The 17,475-nt window shown below is 33.9% G+C and overlaps 1 protein-coding gene across 1 annotated transcript in view; it reads right to left on the reverse strand.

Annotated features, from left to right (window-relative positions):
* LOC141460925 (sodium-dependent neutral amino acid transporter B(0)AT3) overlaps nucleotides 1-15,864 on the reverse strand; it is a 25,373-nt gene extending 9,509 nt beyond the window's left edge. The window contains exons 1-14 of the mRNA XM_074141409.1: nucleotides 13,300-15,864; nucleotides 7,549-7,627; nucleotides 7,154-7,406; nucleotides 6,362-6,554; nucleotides 6,067-6,290; nucleotides 5,853-5,936; nucleotides 5,478-5,639; nucleotides 5,214-5,324; nucleotides 4,495-4,622; nucleotides 3,639-3,712; nucleotides 974-1,158; nucleotides 700-901; nucleotides 439-598; nucleotides 45-308 (exon numbers count right to left, since the gene is read on the reverse strand). Of these exons, the coding sequence (XP_073997510.1) occupies nucleotides 45-308; nucleotides 439-598; nucleotides 700-901; nucleotides 974-1,158; nucleotides 3,639-3,712; nucleotides 4,495-4,622; nucleotides 5,214-5,324; nucleotides 5,478-5,639; nucleotides 5,853-5,936; nucleotides 6,067-6,290; nucleotides 6,362-6,554; nucleotides 7,154-7,327 (1,961 nt within the window). The 5' untranslated portion in view covers nucleotides 7,328-7,406; nucleotides 7,549-7,627; nucleotides 13,300-15,864. The remainder of the gene's footprint in view (nucleotides 1-44; nucleotides 309-438; nucleotides 599-699; nucleotides 902-973; nucleotides 1,159-3,638; nucleotides 3,713-4,494; nucleotides 4,623-5,213; nucleotides 5,325-5,477; nucleotides 5,640-5,852; nucleotides 5,937-6,066; nucleotides 6,291-6,361; nucleotides 6,555-7,153; nucleotides 7,407-7,548; nucleotides 7,628-13,299) is intronic.
* Between the last annotated feature and the right edge of the window lie 1,611 nt (nucleotides 15,865-17,475).

The following is a 17,475-nucleotide window of genomic DNA, read 5'->3' on the forward strand; positions in this document are numbered from 1 at the left end:
AATCATCACTTTAAATATTTAATAATAAATAAATGTATCCTCACCTGCAGATTGCAACTAAAGGAATCCAAATGACAGCTATTCCGACTAGTAAGCAGATGAGAAGTACAGCCCAGAAGGGCCACTCTTTCATTTCAGTCTGTCCACTATTAGCAATCCAAGCTGGGTATCCACTGCCTTGGACCACCAAATCCACCAAACTTGCTGTTAGTATTAACAGCATTGCCAGAGGAGAAAGATATTTCCAACAAACCATCCAATACAAACCTGGACGACTACCAGTCATTAGTTCTATATCGTCAGCGAATCTGAAAAGTGTCAAAGGTTGCTTTGTGCAGCTTTTATACAAATAATTATAATATATTTACTGCCACAAATAATTGACTTTGATTTAATTAATCCTTTTTAACATACAAGTGTACATAGATTCAAGTTTACCTCTTTAATCCATAAATATAGGCAACAGCCACGCATTCGCAAAGAGCAATTATGAGAAGCGGAAAGTTGCCGGAAAAGCTGTCGAATAATACAAAAACATAATTGCCAGCACCATGGGCAAAGCTCATTGAGATTATGCAGCAAGTAAGGCACATCACTCCTGTTAACAAGATGAAATTCACACCACTTGTTTTCAAGGCCTTTTTTAAATGCATTTTTTTTAAAAATATTGAGTTTTCAAAATCAGGAAATATTACTGACCTGTAAGTATCTCTTTTCTCAAATTTGGAAATAATTTCATATCGACAATGGAAGTAACAACTCCTTCCAAAGTGCCAAACTGCGAGTCTATACCTAGAGTGAAGAGCATTAGAAAAAACAGAACTGACCACAATTGAGCACCAGGAAATTGATTAATTGCTTCTGTGAAGATTATAAAAGCTAAACCAGTTCCTGCCGCCGACTGTAATGAAAAGTTATATGCATTATAATAAAGATTCAGTAGAAAGAATTAAGATTTTAAAACAATACTTACATTTCCTAATTCTTTTTCAAGATCACATTCTATTTCTGTTGCAATCGTAGAACTCAAAGGCGATAAAGTACTCAATGGATTGGAAATAGGCGTGGAGTAAACATTCAATTCACTTGCAGTAGTTAACATCATGGACTGATTTTTTTCTTCTAAACATTTTTCATAATTTAGTGTCGCCTTAAAGCCTGAAAAAAAGTTACGTGTTTAATAAAGATCACATATGGTTGGCGTAAAGAAAGGGTCGATAAAATAAGGAAATGCAAATAGAAAAGTAAGAAGGGGTGGTTACACTTTTCTCAAGAGAGAGAGAGAATCGATTGTAAAACAAAACAAAGGGTGCTGCCCAAATAGATCGGGTTGCTAGACACACAGCGTACCAATCAGTCAATCAAGATATATAGACAAAGTGGAAAAAAAAAGAAAGAAGTCAACACCAATACTACACCATTGAGAGATCTTCAATTCGTCAGGCAAAAAAAGAAAAACGAAAATCGTTCCTAACACTAATACAATATGTCAACAAAATAAAATAAAATAAAATAAACCAAACCAGCAACAGAAACATCCAAATCAGAATAACAACATATCATAATCATACAATACCAACAAATAAGCGGGCAGAACAATCAAACTCATGCCCCGTAGATGTGGTGGTGGATAATGCCAATCGAGTCCACAATGATAGACTCCGCCAAGGCCTCCAACTCCCTCAGATCAATCCCTAGCTCCTGAAGGAAGCTGAAAGTCAGCTTAGGGATGACACCTCGGGCACCGAACCAGAGACCCCGAACCCGAAACTCTCGGTCACCGAAGTCATGGAACCTCTCTTTCAAGAAGGGGACACAACTCTCATATATACCTTTTTTTTCCAAGTCCACCTTCTCCGCCTGGTCCGGGTCATTGCTCTCGAATCTCACGGTCGGGTCGAGGACTAGGGCCGATCTGTCGCGGTCATGAAGGGCGACTATATCAGCATACCTCGTCGATCCCGCTGAGTCGATGCAATAAACTTCCTCAAAGCATGTATATCCTTTTTCCCTCAGGAGCCGAATTAGCTCGTGCTTGACCTTATGGTGGCGCCGAGTGATAAGGAGGGAGTTAAAAGGGCATTTTCCCAGCACATGAGCTGGAGTTTCCGTCTCCCTGCCACACTTGCGGCAGAGGGTCCCAACTTCTCCCACCATTTGTCCACCGGCACCAGGAACACCACGAAGTGGTGCGTAGTTAGAATTCAATTTTATGGCGTTTATCCACTCCGAACCTGTCAATATTCGTTTATCGAAGAGGAATTTATTCAGTTTAGGCGCATCCTTAAAGTGTTGAGCCCCGATACCCTGCCACTTGCACCGAGTCCATTCCTCGAACGCATTCTCCCGCAATGTCTGCCTCAATTTTTTGACGCTCGTGTGGTGCTCCTGACTCATGTCCAACCTCTCAGCGCACTGACTCACCTCCGCCTCAAAGTCAAACACTGACTGGAATTGTGCATCCTGGACCGAGGACAACCGCTGAGCGATGGACCAATGTTGGAGTGGTGCCTCCCATTGACATCTAACTAAACCCAAACCTCTAAATCTTCGAGGAGCATAGAACATAGCTGTCGACGTGTTAGCTGGTAGTCCAATAATAGCTTTGACTCTCCTTCTAATCATAATATCGATGCCTTCAAGCAGGGCAGGTCGAAGTTTCGTGAGAGGAGCTGTTTGGAGTGGATAGGTCAAGGATGGAAAAATATATTGATAACTATTCTCATTTGAATATAATGTGAGGTTTTTATGTGTTCTATATATTATAGAGAAGAGTTTAATATACTGACGGAAATCCCTCTATCGGAAACACCATTTTACTAAATTAATTATTATTATTTAATATTAACTAGATTATTTACTTTTTTAAGATTTTCTTACAATTTAAGATTTGCTTAAACCATTTTGTCAAAACTTGCAATTCTCGTTGCACTTTTACTTGCCTGTAACTTTTTTTAATATAAATTTGTCCAGGAAAATTCAATTTCAAGAGACTCTAAAGGAGTCGTGGTTATTCCTTTTTCAAAAATACCTCTTGAGTATAATAGATGACTGAGGGCATTTTTATCATAAAAATTTCTTGATTAAATTCCGAGTTTTTAGAAAATGCCAAAACTACCGGAAGTATCACTTTACTCAATAAAGTTTTCATTTTTTTTGTTCGTAATTGTCTTCAACATTTTCTCTGAATTTTGTTATATCAAATATTTTTGTTTGAATTATTTCCGTGGAAAAATTCGTTTACAACTCAACAACTTTAAAATTGTAGTAAGAGAAAATAGTGTGGGTTCACAACAGAGTTTTTTTAAATGAGAATATTGCTATATTTTATTTACACCAGAGCCTCAGACCAGCAAATAATCTGCCTACGAATAATCTGGACTTTGCTGTTATCAATGTATATCAATAGGTACATCTATTATCCGAGATTTGTAAAAAAAAGAAAAAAAGACACATACTAATGCATCAGTAGATGGTTATGATTTGTAGCAATTGATGCGTCGAAAAAAAATTACTAAAAAAATCAAATTCTAAAAATGTAAAAAATGTTAAAAAATTTTATATCTAAGGATAATTAAGATGTCATTTCTAATTTGACCAACTTATTCGTCATAAAACAAAATAATTTTAAGACTTACCAATAACTGAAAAAACCACAATTCCAGCAAACATAGACGTAAAGCAGTTAGTCAGCGAAACCATAAGCGCGTCTCTGAAAAGAAAAGTAAAAAGTAAGTGAACAATAGACAAAGCGGATAGCTTTTTTTAAATGAATATTTATAACATTTATTTGATACTTAAAGAAAATCTGTTGACACAAAAGTATGGATACAATAAAGAAATTCGTTCACTACTATAAAGAAGAAAAAAGAGTTCAGATAAAACATACACTGGGACTGACTGAAAGGAACTTTATGAAAAAAAAAATTTTTCAAGAAAGAGTAAACTACACTTGTGGGTTTTTTAGATTAAAAATGCCTTTTTTTTTTTTTTACGAAGTCCACTTTCAGTTCAATGTTTTTATCCAGGTTATTTACTTAGTCTTTTTAATTTAAGGCAACATTTGAAGACATTGGCTCCCGGAGCTTTTTTCAGTGCAGTGCCGGCTTGCGGACAGAATTCTAAATATCGTGCTCATTCTTCTGATTTTTCCAAGGTATCAGCTATTTCTACGCGCTTTTACTCGCCGAAAATATTCGACAGATCTTGATGTCCATTGACTATGATTTTTGCGATAAACCAAAATGAAAAAATTTCATTGATAGCATTGCCTTCTGTGATCACGCCATGAAATTCAAACCTTGCGCGGGTACATAGCTATTAATAATAATTAATATAATATTAATATAAATAATACAATATTGTTTATAAACATCAGGTGGATGCGTACAGGATTTAAGGAACCTCTGAAGTAGAGATATTTTTAGACATCCCTAAAATTATTTTATTTTATGATATATAGTGAAAACTTAATATAAAAATTGAGTCACTGACCTGTAACAATTGTTGTTAACCGGGTTGTACGAAGAAAATGCAATGAGACCACCAAACGCTAATCCCAAGGAAAAAAAAATCTGTGTTCCAGCTTCCAGCCAAACTACGGGATCCGACAATGTATGCCACTTGAAGGAAAATTCAAAATTATTTAAAAATGTTTGCCGCATTATTATATATACTTCGGTTATTTTTATAGCGTAGAGTAGTAATGTTACTAGGAGTAGCTTGATAAATACCCAATGTTATTCTGGACTCATAATTTTTTCATTAAAATTTTCAACAAGAATGTATCGGCTTTAATGCTATTTCCATCGTTCTGTGTTTCATAAGTGAATTTTAAATGTTGTATTAATACGTAAATGAATTTCATTAAAATGATTAATTTTAGGGTTTCTAATTGTGGATAATATTTACATGTTGCTATATTATCATTAAAAAAAAAATTTATAAGGAATATTTGTTTAATATTTACTTCTTTTTAGTAGGAGTTACTAATCTCTCTTGCAGAGGGTGAATTACAAATTATGAGACCTAAATCTAAAAACAGAGGGTTTTACCAATCTAATCTCTAATATAATGCTTTTATAACAATTATTTTGTTGACGATACTAAAACTTAGTTTTTAACTAAGACGTGTAATTAATAAAAGAGTTACATTGTGAGCTTGAATATTTTCTAATCAATTAAGTAGAACAGATTATTAAGCAAGGTGTCACCTTGGGCGTAAAAAGATGCCTCAATCCATTCGACATACCAGGGAGTGTCACTCCTCTAAAAAAAAATATTATCAGCACGATATATGGAAAAGTTGCTGTAACGTAGACAACCTAAACAAAACAAAAACAAAAAAAAAATCCAGAATTAATAACTTTCTTTCAGTTGAATTATTACAAACATTATTGAATCATTTTTTATTTTACGGGACTAATATTTAATAAATTATTTAAGATCAGTTCAATTCATTCATTGTTGATTTTCACCTTTCCAGACGATGCTATTCCTTTAATCATGCACATGTAAACCAAAATCCAAGCAATGACAAGAGCAAATGCAATTTTCCAGTTGAACGCTTGTGGTGTGTTTATGTCTTCAGAGGCCATGAGGGTGGTGCGATACCAAAAATACTGTGTCGGGGTACTTGTCTAAAATTCACAATTTAAATGAATAATTTTAATATCAAATAATGTATAGTCATTGGTTGTTTCCCATCAAAATTTGTTTTAAAGCGTTTGATCTATAAAGTTTGCGATTTTAAGGAAGTAATTGCATAAAAGATATTAATCAAATATTTTTTTAATCAAATATTTTTTTAATTCTAGACTCTTGAATAAAAGAATACACACAAGAAAACTTACTATACACTCCGGTTCCGAAACGTACGATCCGTTGGCATAGTATTTGTTGGGACATTCCGACCAAGGCAGTTCTGCTTGAAAGCTCTAAGAGCAAGAGAAAATTTAAAGGAGTCGAATTAAATTCTCATAGTTGCATTGCATTTTCTAGTAATAATCACATATTGTATTAATTTTATGAGAAGTTCGGGGATGGAAGTTAAAGAAACAAACTTACCTGAACAAAATAAAATAGACACCAAGCAATAATAGTGTTGTAGTATAGAGCGACATTGAAACTAACCACCGCAGAACTGATACCAATGCCAGCCAAATAAGGTGAAACTTGGTTCCAGACGCCGATAGCTCCTTTTCTTAGTCTCTGGCCAATCGCTAGTTCCAAATAAAATATAGGAATACCCTCTATAGCAAGCATTATGAAATAGGGGACGAGGAAAGCTCCTGAAATCAAATTTCTAAGCTCTAGTGGTATGACATAAAAAAAGAACTAATAAATAATCAGAATAATTTACCTCCACCATTTTTTTGTGCCAAGTAAGGAAACCTCCAAACATTTCCCAGTCCTACTGCATATCCAACAGTGGCCAGCAAGAAAGTAAGTTTAGAATCCCAACTCTCACGGTCGTCTTCCCCACATTCCGGTCTAAATGTTGCTTTAGCATCAGTACATTCAGAGGCCACCTTTTCCGTTGTTTTCATTGCTGCCTGTAATGCAGAGATCAACTTTAAATTGAAATATTTCTTATACTATTCAAAAGCTATCCAAAGGAGCTGTAAAACAATTAAAAAAATCTTTTAATGCAATACTGTCCATCACCGGATGTAAGCTTTAAGAAACTCTCAAATCCAGCAGCCTGTTTTTTACCCGGGAACTCCGTGCAGGAATCTTGTGCAGTATTTATTGTGTTTATTCCCATCCCAATTGTTAAATTATTTTTTTCAATTGTTTAAACATTAGAATCTAAATGGGAAAAATACATGCAGTCACATAAATGAATTAGACTAATTAGAAAAAAGCCTATAACAATAATTGTATTTATTAAACTTCTTGTAAGGAACTCAAGATCTCTAAACCGATTACTTAGAAACAGATAGTGCGAGGTCAATTATTTTAATGCGGATCACTTTTATTTATAGGGTCATTCTTTTCTCGAAAAATTTGTAACATTTCCATATGGCTGGATGAGAGAGATAATTGGGGGAAATAAATATTTCAAATATTTAATATTTTGACTATTTAAACAAAATTCGGCATCATGTACTAATAATGCGATAATATATACGTATGTTTAACTTTCGAATACCTTGGTGTTTGGGCTGGAATCGTCGAAGGCAGTATTTGTAGCCCCATATGATGTTCCATTCTCTAAAGCGACCAATCGGCCTCGCATCTCTTTTAGTTCCAGACGATCCAGTGATCTCTGAGGATTTAAATCTCTAGAACTTTGCCTTCTCACTAAATGAGCGGTGTTTGCCATTTTGCAGCAGACTATAGTTTCTACTTATCAATATCCTTTCCTCGTCCCCCTTGCTTTTCTCAATTTCTCCTCTCTCCCGCTGAAATTAAGAAATTATTTTTGTTTCACTAATCCAATAAGAATAGATACTCGACCCTCCATCAATTTTAGGGGATCATAATTTCTAAAAGTAATATGTAATATTATTTTTTTATTAAATTGGTTAAATATGATAAACTCACCTGCGCTAGATCAGCCTGCAGCTCCGCCCACGGGTACAATTTTGTTCTTACTATCCTCCCATGGCTGGTTAAAATGTTTCTGAAATTTGAAAAATAATTTGTGCTTCACTTCAAAAATTGAAATACTTTTAAGGGACCTAAAAGATAAATGAGATTTAAGACTACTTGGTACTATGAAATGAATATTCTGGAATTTTAAAGAGAATTGAAGAATTAAATCGAGTGCCTGCCACGAGAGGTTGATCGGTGCTTTGATTGAGAAGCGTCAATCCAGTAAAATTTTAAAAATTTACATGAACAATCAAATAAATCTATTGTTAATTCCGTTATGACAAGTAATTCTACACCAAAATGGATTTTAAAAAGTAAGTTATCAATTAGGGTGAATCAACTTTCTTCATATTAGGATTTATGGATAAGTGTTTATTCTTTCTAATATTCTATAGATATTGAGATTGTTTATTTCGCTAAAATGGTCATTAGTAGGAAGCCTATTAAACCCCTCTCCAAAGATGCCCTTAAAATAAATTATCCTACGACAATTGCGAGACTAGCTGTTATGTTGCCTAGGCAAGAAAATAGAACTTTTAAATAGCATATCATTGAAGAAACATGAACATCATATATTTCCATCGTTGTGAGCATTGTGTAGACATATCACTGAGAATCTGTACAGACGGAGAAGCATTTAAATTCAAGAACACTAAATGATCATAGTTAATCACTCTATACTGACAAATTACAACGCCCGTTATTTATCTTTCCAAAGACTCGACCAAAAGTTTCCAGTAGGTAGAGTTCTATCAGAACTCAGCTATAACGGATTCCTTTTTAATGGCAGAAGCTATCCACTCAAGAATCAATCAGACAAGTATCTTTTCTTCAGATAAGTTTAGCCGCTATTAACAACCACTATTATCCACTATATTAGCTATAATCCACTTTTCTCCAAATTAATAGCAACTGATAGAAGGAAAAACATTCAGAAATAAGTTAGTTACTATTTTAAAAAGTCAACAAAATAAAATTACCATAACTTCAATGAAACACATTTATTTTAACGCAGACCAGAAAACGTCGATTTGATTTAACTAAGGAAGGCTGCTGTATAAAGCGGTTTTATTCTAATTAGTAACCATTAGCTTCAATTAAGAATAAGATTTAACGAATTTCTACCAAACATTTACCAACTTGTATGATGGCAATGAAAACAGGTAGCAGAATTTTTTGAGAAATATAAAGTGGAAAATGATACTAAAGCCTTAAATGAAATAAAAGAAGTGTTCAAAGAAGAGGTGGTTTAAAATTTCACTTACTCATGTGAGACTCTTTTATAATTTAGAAGGATGAAAGCAGAGTCACCCTGGTTTAAAAACTCTTTTTTCTCCATCAACGACTTTAAAAATAGTCGCCAGATGGGATTACAACCTCGAGAAGTTCTATATAAAACACAAAAAGGTATTGTTTGTTGTAAAATGGTAATCCAGTCGCTGAGTATTTGAGAGCATGTACGCAAATAGTATGTGAGGAGCCACTACCGTGCATAACAGATATTTTATAGACATTGGAAAAATTATATGTAGCGAAATGAATACATTTGCTTGGAAGTGAAACAGTCAATTGATTCAAAGTTCTTAAGACCCTGTCAGCCTTTTTTACCCAGGGGAAATATTGATTTGAAAACCAGAAGAATTGTTTTACTGAATAGATTCTTCAGTTTTTAAGATTTTCTTGAAAACGGTACCTACTACTTTTCTTTTAATTTAGAGTGCTATTGTGCACACGTAGATCAGTAACTCTTATTCGCTACATTTTTTTAGGAAAACCAGATTAAGGGCACTTTGAGTTAAGAATTAAATATAACTCAATCGTTAGGAGTTTAAAGAAACTTTGTCATTTATAATCTTGAGAATAATAGTAACAGAAAGACGTGTGAGTGGTCGGTCGGTCACGTCAGATTTTATTTGAATGTTAACACACTACAACCATGCTTCAATAAACACTCTATTGCAAAAAGGTGCAGCGATAACACTCCTCCTTTCTGAACTCTGGGCAATATCCGAAAATACCTGTATACTGAAAACTCTGAAATTAAGCTTGTTATAAGATCCAAGAATCGCTATCATTTCCTACGAATGACGTAGCTAAACTACTTCCTCTAAAAAAAAGATTTGATTTATAGAGGCGAATACTTTTTAAAAATCAAAGAAAACATTATTCACTTTCCCCTTGGATTTAATTAATTGTATGTTAATTAGATTTCTTTGAGTAAAATGATTATCCAAACACATTGTTCATTCTAAAACGTTTTGTCATTCTGAAAGAGCGTTAACTCTAGCACAGAGATTCCTCTATAGTTTTAAGTTACCCCTTTCTTAAAGTCAGTGAGAAATCTGTCTGATTTAAACACAGAAATGTGCACACATCCGATTTCTAAAAGAAAACTCTACATTTTTAAATGTGTCTTTTAATTTTTATTTTAAAATAAATAAATAAATTGAATAGTTTTCTAATATATTTTTAAAGTTTTACGGTAGCATTTTAACCAATAATTAATAATAATATGTATTAATGCCACTAGTTAACTTTAATTCAAAAAATTATTCTACTAAGGACGGGAATTAATAAATTATGGCAAGGTCTCAATAATTAAAAAAAAGTAGGACGATTTTAAAAGTGTTATTGTTGAATGTCAGCTATAAATTTAACTACGAAGTACCATTGAAGAATCCCAACTCTTCTATCAATTCGTCACATTCACCCACGATCCAACTGAAAAAGGTGAACTCATAAAAATTCTGTGCAAGCAGATTGCAAGAAGTGGGCGAAATATATATTTATCTCTTGGAGTGAGCCTATCTTATTGGTTATTGTTTCTGTTTTCTTTTCGTCTTTGCTACAAATGATATCTATTATTCAAATTGAACAATCTACCGAAATATATTTTTCAAGTCCTCCGAGCACTGAAACCTTTCATTTTCTCTCTTTCTCTCTGAGTTCTGAACATCGTATTTGCTCTTACTTCTCGTAACTTGAAAGTTAGCTATCGTTTCAAACGTAAGCAAATCTTGTGTACACAAGTCGATGGTACAATAATGGACAAGGTTAGTTGCTGGTTTGTGCATTTGGGCTCTTAGTTTTAACTAAGATTTGAACAAACTAACTAGCCCTTATTCGATGTGCTCCTGTCTTTCTAGAGGAATTGGCTGCCACTGAAATGGCAGCCACCTATACTCATTGGAAGGAATTTGCATCAGTAATCTATTTTCGATTGAAAAGACTGGATATTTTGTGAATTTGAAAGTTTTGTTGAACCTCACAGTTCAAGTTCAGATTGGTTTGAGTATGCAGTTGTATATTAGTTGTTTGTGTTCTAATGGTAAGTTCGATTGCCTGCCTATTAGTAATAGTGGTAATTAGTTCCGTCGTTTAAGTTCTAGTCTTTTCAGTCTAGTGTGACGGTTTTACGTTAGTCTTCCCTAGGTAGCGAACTAAGTTAGCACTAGCAGCAGTACAACGAATTGAGTTTAAACTTGAAGGAAGTTCAAGAGTTTCGTCGAACAGTATAATTAAATAGTTGGCATTTTTACGTATTTCATTTGATTCGGTATTTTTTAGCAAATGGTTCTAGATTATTAAAGCCAGTCTGCAGTTGAGAGGAAACTTGTACGTCTGATCTAGAAGAGAGAACGGCAGTATCGTCAGCATAAGTGCAGAACAGAGTGTTTGATTCTGTTGATAAGTGAGATAAGTATGAGTATAGAGAAGCCGTCCGAGAATACTAAATTGAGGGACCCGAGCAGTGAGCAGTCGGAAGAGGCCCACAACTAATCTGAAAAAACCTGTCAGTAAAGAATGATTTTATTATTAGGTAATAGATTGATGGAAAATTTCTCTTTAATTTCCACAATAATCCTAGGTGTCAGATTCGATCAAAGGCTAAGCCACGTCGAGGAAGGCCCCCACAACAATTTTGTTACCGTTCCAGAGAAGTATCTAGGACGCCCACTACTCTGTGTCACTAGTGAGTAGTGCAGTGCAGTTGTTGAAAGCCAAACTGATCTGATAGAATGATATTCGCAGATTCCAAGATAGGATTAATGTGTTTAAGTAAATGTTTTTCCAGTATTTTTTCCAGAATGGGTAACAAACTGACAGGTCGAGGCTGGAAGGTGCGATGGTTTATTTGGTTTTGGGATCACCTTTGCAACAGAGAATTTCCAAGTTAAGAGGAATTATATTGTCCTGAGAACTGAGTTTTAAATGTTGGAAAATCAATTGCTTTTAAGGATGATTACAGAAAATTCTTGCTGTTATCAGATCGTAACCTGGAAACTTTTTGGATGGTAAGGCTGCTATTACGTGTTTGACAGATGGGGTGAATAGTTTTGGCGGTAAGAAGAGAGGAAGTGGAATATCTAGATATTCCGATGCGTCTGTTCTAATTAGTCGTCTTGAACACCTGGGTGAGCAGTAAATACATTAATTTAGTAGTCTTTAAACTGTCGCTGTTTCATTAACGGTAAACGTCACAAGATCCATTATCAAGAACGTCCAAGAGAAGAAGATACAAGTTTATACCTGAGAGGACGTTTTTTAGCTGTCCAGAAAGATTTGCGGTCAGAGATCAGGGAGGACACGTATTCTTCAACTTCAAAGATCTGTGTTTTTGTAACACCACTCACTCGCCCGAAGTGCTCTTAAAGGAATTTTCCGACAAAATGTTTCAAATAAAATTTATAGAAGTTTTACGCAGTGTTCCAAATTTAAAGAAAGTCGGGGAAGCCGATTAAAACAAAAAAGCAAAAAACTGAAAAATCCATTCCCTAAGTTATTACTTCCGATTTCCCTTGTTGGCATCTAAATGAAATATTGAACTTTCTGTGATTTTTAATTTTTAAATACGGTGATTATTTCCACACGCATGAATTTATAAGATTTTCTTACATTAATAAGTCCCGATAATTACGGAATTATTCATGCGTGTGGATAAATTCATTTAGTTACCCACGGAGAAACTCCAAATCGAAAATCTTAAGGTTCCAATACCATCTTTTTAAGATGGATGTAATATGAGAGAGTAAAAAAAAAAGAAAAAAAATTAAAGCATTTCTCCAACTGGCGCAGAAGAAATATTAAAGAGCAATTATTTTGAAGTACTGAACAAATGTTTTTTTCTATTTTTCTCCTTTCAGCTAGCCAATATTACTTGAAAAATATTACTTTTTTTTTTTTAAAAAACTCCGTGGGTAACTAAATGAATTTATTATTATTTTGATTATTATAATTTTTAAAGATAATTTTATTTTAGTTATCACTGTAATATTTAACGGTGATCACATAAAGGGGTAGAATATTTCCAGAAAAAATGTCTATGAAAGATAATGATTAAAAAACTTATGTTTTTTATGATGTGATGATTATTTATTTAGAAGTAGAAAAAGTTATTGATCTGAGATAAACTGTATTAGGTTTTTAAATAAAATGTGATGAATTTTAAAACAATTTTGACGCTTGTTCTTAAACATTATACTACACTATTTAATACTCAAAAGTGGTGATGGTCACGAAAGGTAGAAGGGGTCCTATTCAAGGGGGCGTGGAACTTAAAGAAAAAGGCACAACGTTCAAAATTTTCGAACAGGAATAATAAATATAAGAGAACTAATTATTAAATCATTGCTAAATTTAAATTTAACAGGATGTAATAAGTAATATAAAATTTTAATCCATTAAATACTCATTTCTCACCTGCAAGCAATATCCTGCGATGACAGGCAAAACGGCGTTCCTGGCCGGCAAAGTTGGGAATTATCCAGTCTTACTTAAAATCAATATGCACCCACTGCTCTCTGCCTTCAGCCGACATACAAGTGACCCTCCCTCTATCTATTTCTCTCCGTTGTACTTATGAAGGACAAAGAGGGTATGAGAGAAGAAAAGTTGAGCTCCGGGCACAGTTGTTGGGATCCCGCGGGACTCCAGCCGACACTGATACAGTGTACATTGCCTACTATTCCCTTCGCCAAAGGGAATATCGATCCTGCATCCAGCCTATCCCGAGTTTCGGCGGGAGACTCTGACGTCACAGGTCACGTGAACAGTTGCCGTCATTTCACCGTCCAAAAGTGCTAACGTGCAGAGCATCATCACATAGATGGTGGAAAATAGAGGACCATTTTTTAATTCAAGGCGCGTCAACATCTGAGGTTATTGGCGCCCGATTTTTTTTCAGTGCACTGCTGGCCTCCGGACAGTGCTCTAGTGATGGGCAGAACGAGTCCGTCTTTGGACTCGTTGGATTTGAATCAGTTCCAGGGTTGGAATCGATTCCAACAACTCGTTCACCGATTCCGGTCTCTGTACTTACCCTGTGCATTAGTAAAAATGTCACGCAATTTATTAAAAAATATCATTAAATGTTAGCTTTCCCAGTTAATAACAAAACTATATTTCTTTAACACACATTGAGTACTATCCCTAATTTCCAATTGCACTGATAAATATAAAATTAACAACGTAACACAAAAATTAACATAAAAATAGACTAGTCAATTATAAAAATTAAAGCAATGCTGTTTAGTCATTATCTAGCTTGACCACTGGAAGACTGGAGTTAACGTGCTTCAAGAGGATCCAAGGTAGAGAAACGGAAATGGGTAGGAAATTATTCCCATAAAAAAAATTCTAACCCTTCAAGCAAAATGATAATTACTCATAAATAAAGAAATATTTATTTACTAGGACTTGTATATCAAGCTTTAAAAATATTATCTTATTATCTTACGAAAAGAAAAAGCTGTGTGCTTAATCTTTAACATAGCGCTGGACACTCTTATTCTTATCTTCATTGGGTAAGTTTAACCGTGTACATGACCGTGAGACAGTCAAAGTAACACTGAGCCAAAATTTAGTATTACCTAATTGGTTTACTTACTGCAGTATCCCTCCCACTCTATCACCAATTTCACAAACATTCATCGATTGGAAATAATTTTTAGTTAAATATTCGTTTTATTTGAATACAAAAAACATTATAACGCTTTCTTAAGATGATTTTAATTTTTAAAATTTGTTTTTGTCCATTACTCTTATATAATACGAAGAATTTCAAATAAAATATAATATACAAACACAATGATCTAGTATGCAGGTGGAGTCAGTCCTCGTTACCATAGCAATGGAACCGTTAAACAACTCCGGTTCCAGCTCCAGCAATTTCTATTGGCTAGATTCAGTGAACGAAAAAATGGAACGAGTCCGGTTTCAAAAGGATTTAAATCACTCCGGATTCGACTCCACCAACTCCAGTGGATTTAACCAATGAAAATGCTAGAGCTGGGCCGGAGTCGTTTAACGGTTCCGTTGTCATGGTAACTACGACTGACTCCACCTGCACACTAGATCATTCTGTGTTTGTATATTATATTTTATTTGAAATTCTTCGTATTTTATAAGAGTAATGGACAAAAACAAATTTTAAAAATTCAAATCATCTTAAGAAAGCGTTATAATGTTTTTTGTATTCCAATGAAACGAATATTTAACTAAAAAATATTTTCAATCGATGAATGTTTGTGAAATAGGTGATAGAGTGGGAGGGATACTACACTAAGTAAACCAGTTAGGTAATACTAAATTTTGGCCCAGTTTTACTTTGACCGTCTAGCTGACATGTACACGTTCAAGCTTACGCCAATGAAGATGAGAGTAAGAGTGTCCAGCGCTAAGTTTAAGATTAAGCACACAGCTTTTTCTTTTTGTAAAACAATAAGATAATATTTTAAAAGCTTGATATTCAATTCTTAGTTAATAAATATTATGAGTAATTATAATTTTGAAGGGTTAGAATTTTTATGGAATAATTTCCTACCCATTTCCGTTTCTCTACCTTGAATACTCTTGAAGTAAGTTAACTCCAGTCTTCTAGTGGTCAAGCTAGATAATGACAAAACTGCATTGCTTTAATTTATATTTGACTAGCCTATTTTTGTGTTAATATTTGTATTACGTTGTTAATTTTATATTTATCAGAGCAATTGGAAATTAGGGATAGTACTCAATGTGTGTTAAAGAAATATAGTTTTGTTATTAACTGGGAAAGCTAACATTTAATGATATAATAATATAATAAATTGCGTGACATTTGTTCTTATGTTTAATCGTTCCAAACCTTCTGCTGCCTCATTTTCATTTTTATTTGCCTAAATTTTTTGGGGCGGGGCGGAATCACTTTTTTTAAAAATAGGGATTTGAATCAACTCGTTCCACCATCGGACTCGTTCCAATGGAACGAGTCCGCTCAAATAGCCCATCACTACAGTGCTCTCTTGTTACAAACAGTAGTGTCCATCACCAGACTTATTATGAATTTATTAATTCATTATTATTAATTTTAATAATTATTATTAATTCCATACATTTACTAAATAATATTTTGACATACAAATTGAAATTTGTGGAAGTTTAGATCAAATGTACTGTTGATTAGTTTTCTACTACTCTTACTTACATTGTTTTTAATGATTAGAATTTATGGTCATCGGAGTTCTCCACTTATTATCAATACAATTCCTTTAATTTCTAAAATGCCTCTTTCGGTTAATCTTTTATTTTCAAATTAATAATCTGGAATTTTAATAACCAGAGTATAATCGTAAAATGTGCAACCCTCAGGAAATCCCTTTTGCCCTCATTTCTTTCAATTTACTGAAATCTCATCTCGTTTTATTGGCAACTTCTTTGAATTCCTTGTACCTAGATATGTATATTGCCTTTTATTCGTTGAATTACGCGATTTTACAGGACTGAAAGCAAGTTTCTGATGATTAACTAGATAAGAAGAAAAACGTTTTTCTCAAGACAAAACCTAGTTGAAACGATTAGTCAAAATAAAATAAAAAGCCTGCAATTTCAAAGTAAATTAGATTAAAACAAAATATTTCACAGCTTTCCAGCTATAAATTCCTAAGAGCACAGACATTATATGTTGTATTACACTCAAAAAATTTAACCATTCGAACACTTTGCACATAACAAACTTTCATCCATTATTAGAGGTTGATTAATTAATTTGGTAAGGCACTAGCTGACTGATAAGAGTGAAAGAGGAAACATATTTGAAGTTAAATCCTCTACACCGAACTGTTAATCAACCTCTAAGAAATTTGAAAGTCCGAAACCCATCAGGGTACAAAAACATCCGTACTTCGACCGAAGACAGCAATATTACCAGCATTGCAAAATTGTATCGTTGGAAAAACTTTAATACCCTTTTCGGCCACGGCGTCTAAACTCGATCAAAAAAAATAATCGTAAGTTTCTTTTCGCTGCTGCTACTTAAATTAGGGAACGAAATTTCGTTAAACTTGAAGGGTAGAAGTTGAATGTCAAGTTTGGTCACTTCTTATAAAACTGACAACCAAGATGAACCCTTAGAGCAACTGACATCAAGATGAAACCTTAGATTGGTTTTGCGAACATCGATTCTTGTGGCCAAAAATGGCAAAGCAATTAATCTTTTGAAGATTAGTACATTAGAAGTAGAAGTTCATTCAATAAAATTATTTCGATCCGATATTAAAATTCATGACGCAAAAAACCATCCCATGGTATTCCAAATCTCATTATGGCATTATAAGTTACCCGAATAGAACCTCAGAGAATGGTATCTAACATGGTCAGTTAGGCGTGGCCTTTTAACGAGCCAGTACTATGGGTCTTGCGTTTGAATGTAAAACTACGAATTAGTTCTCCGACCAAAACCTTTTTAAAATTCATTTTTAATTCAATTTTATTTAATTCAAAAGCAATTGTTTGGATTGCCTGCAGTTTGTCCTTTGTGGGTTAGGCAAGTTCTAATTGAAACGGTCACACATATTACACTCTTGCAGATTTCATGTTAACAAAAATTTGTAAAACGCTCTG

This window comes from Rhodnius prolixus, unplaced genomic scaffold (genome assembly GCF_049639745.1).
Source record: "Rhodnius prolixus isolate KJV_2025 unplaced genomic scaffold, Rpr scaffold_1, whole genome shotgun sequence".
Lineage (NCBI taxonomy): Eukaryota > Metazoa > Arthropoda > Insecta > Hemiptera > Reduviidae > Rhodnius > Rhodnius prolixus.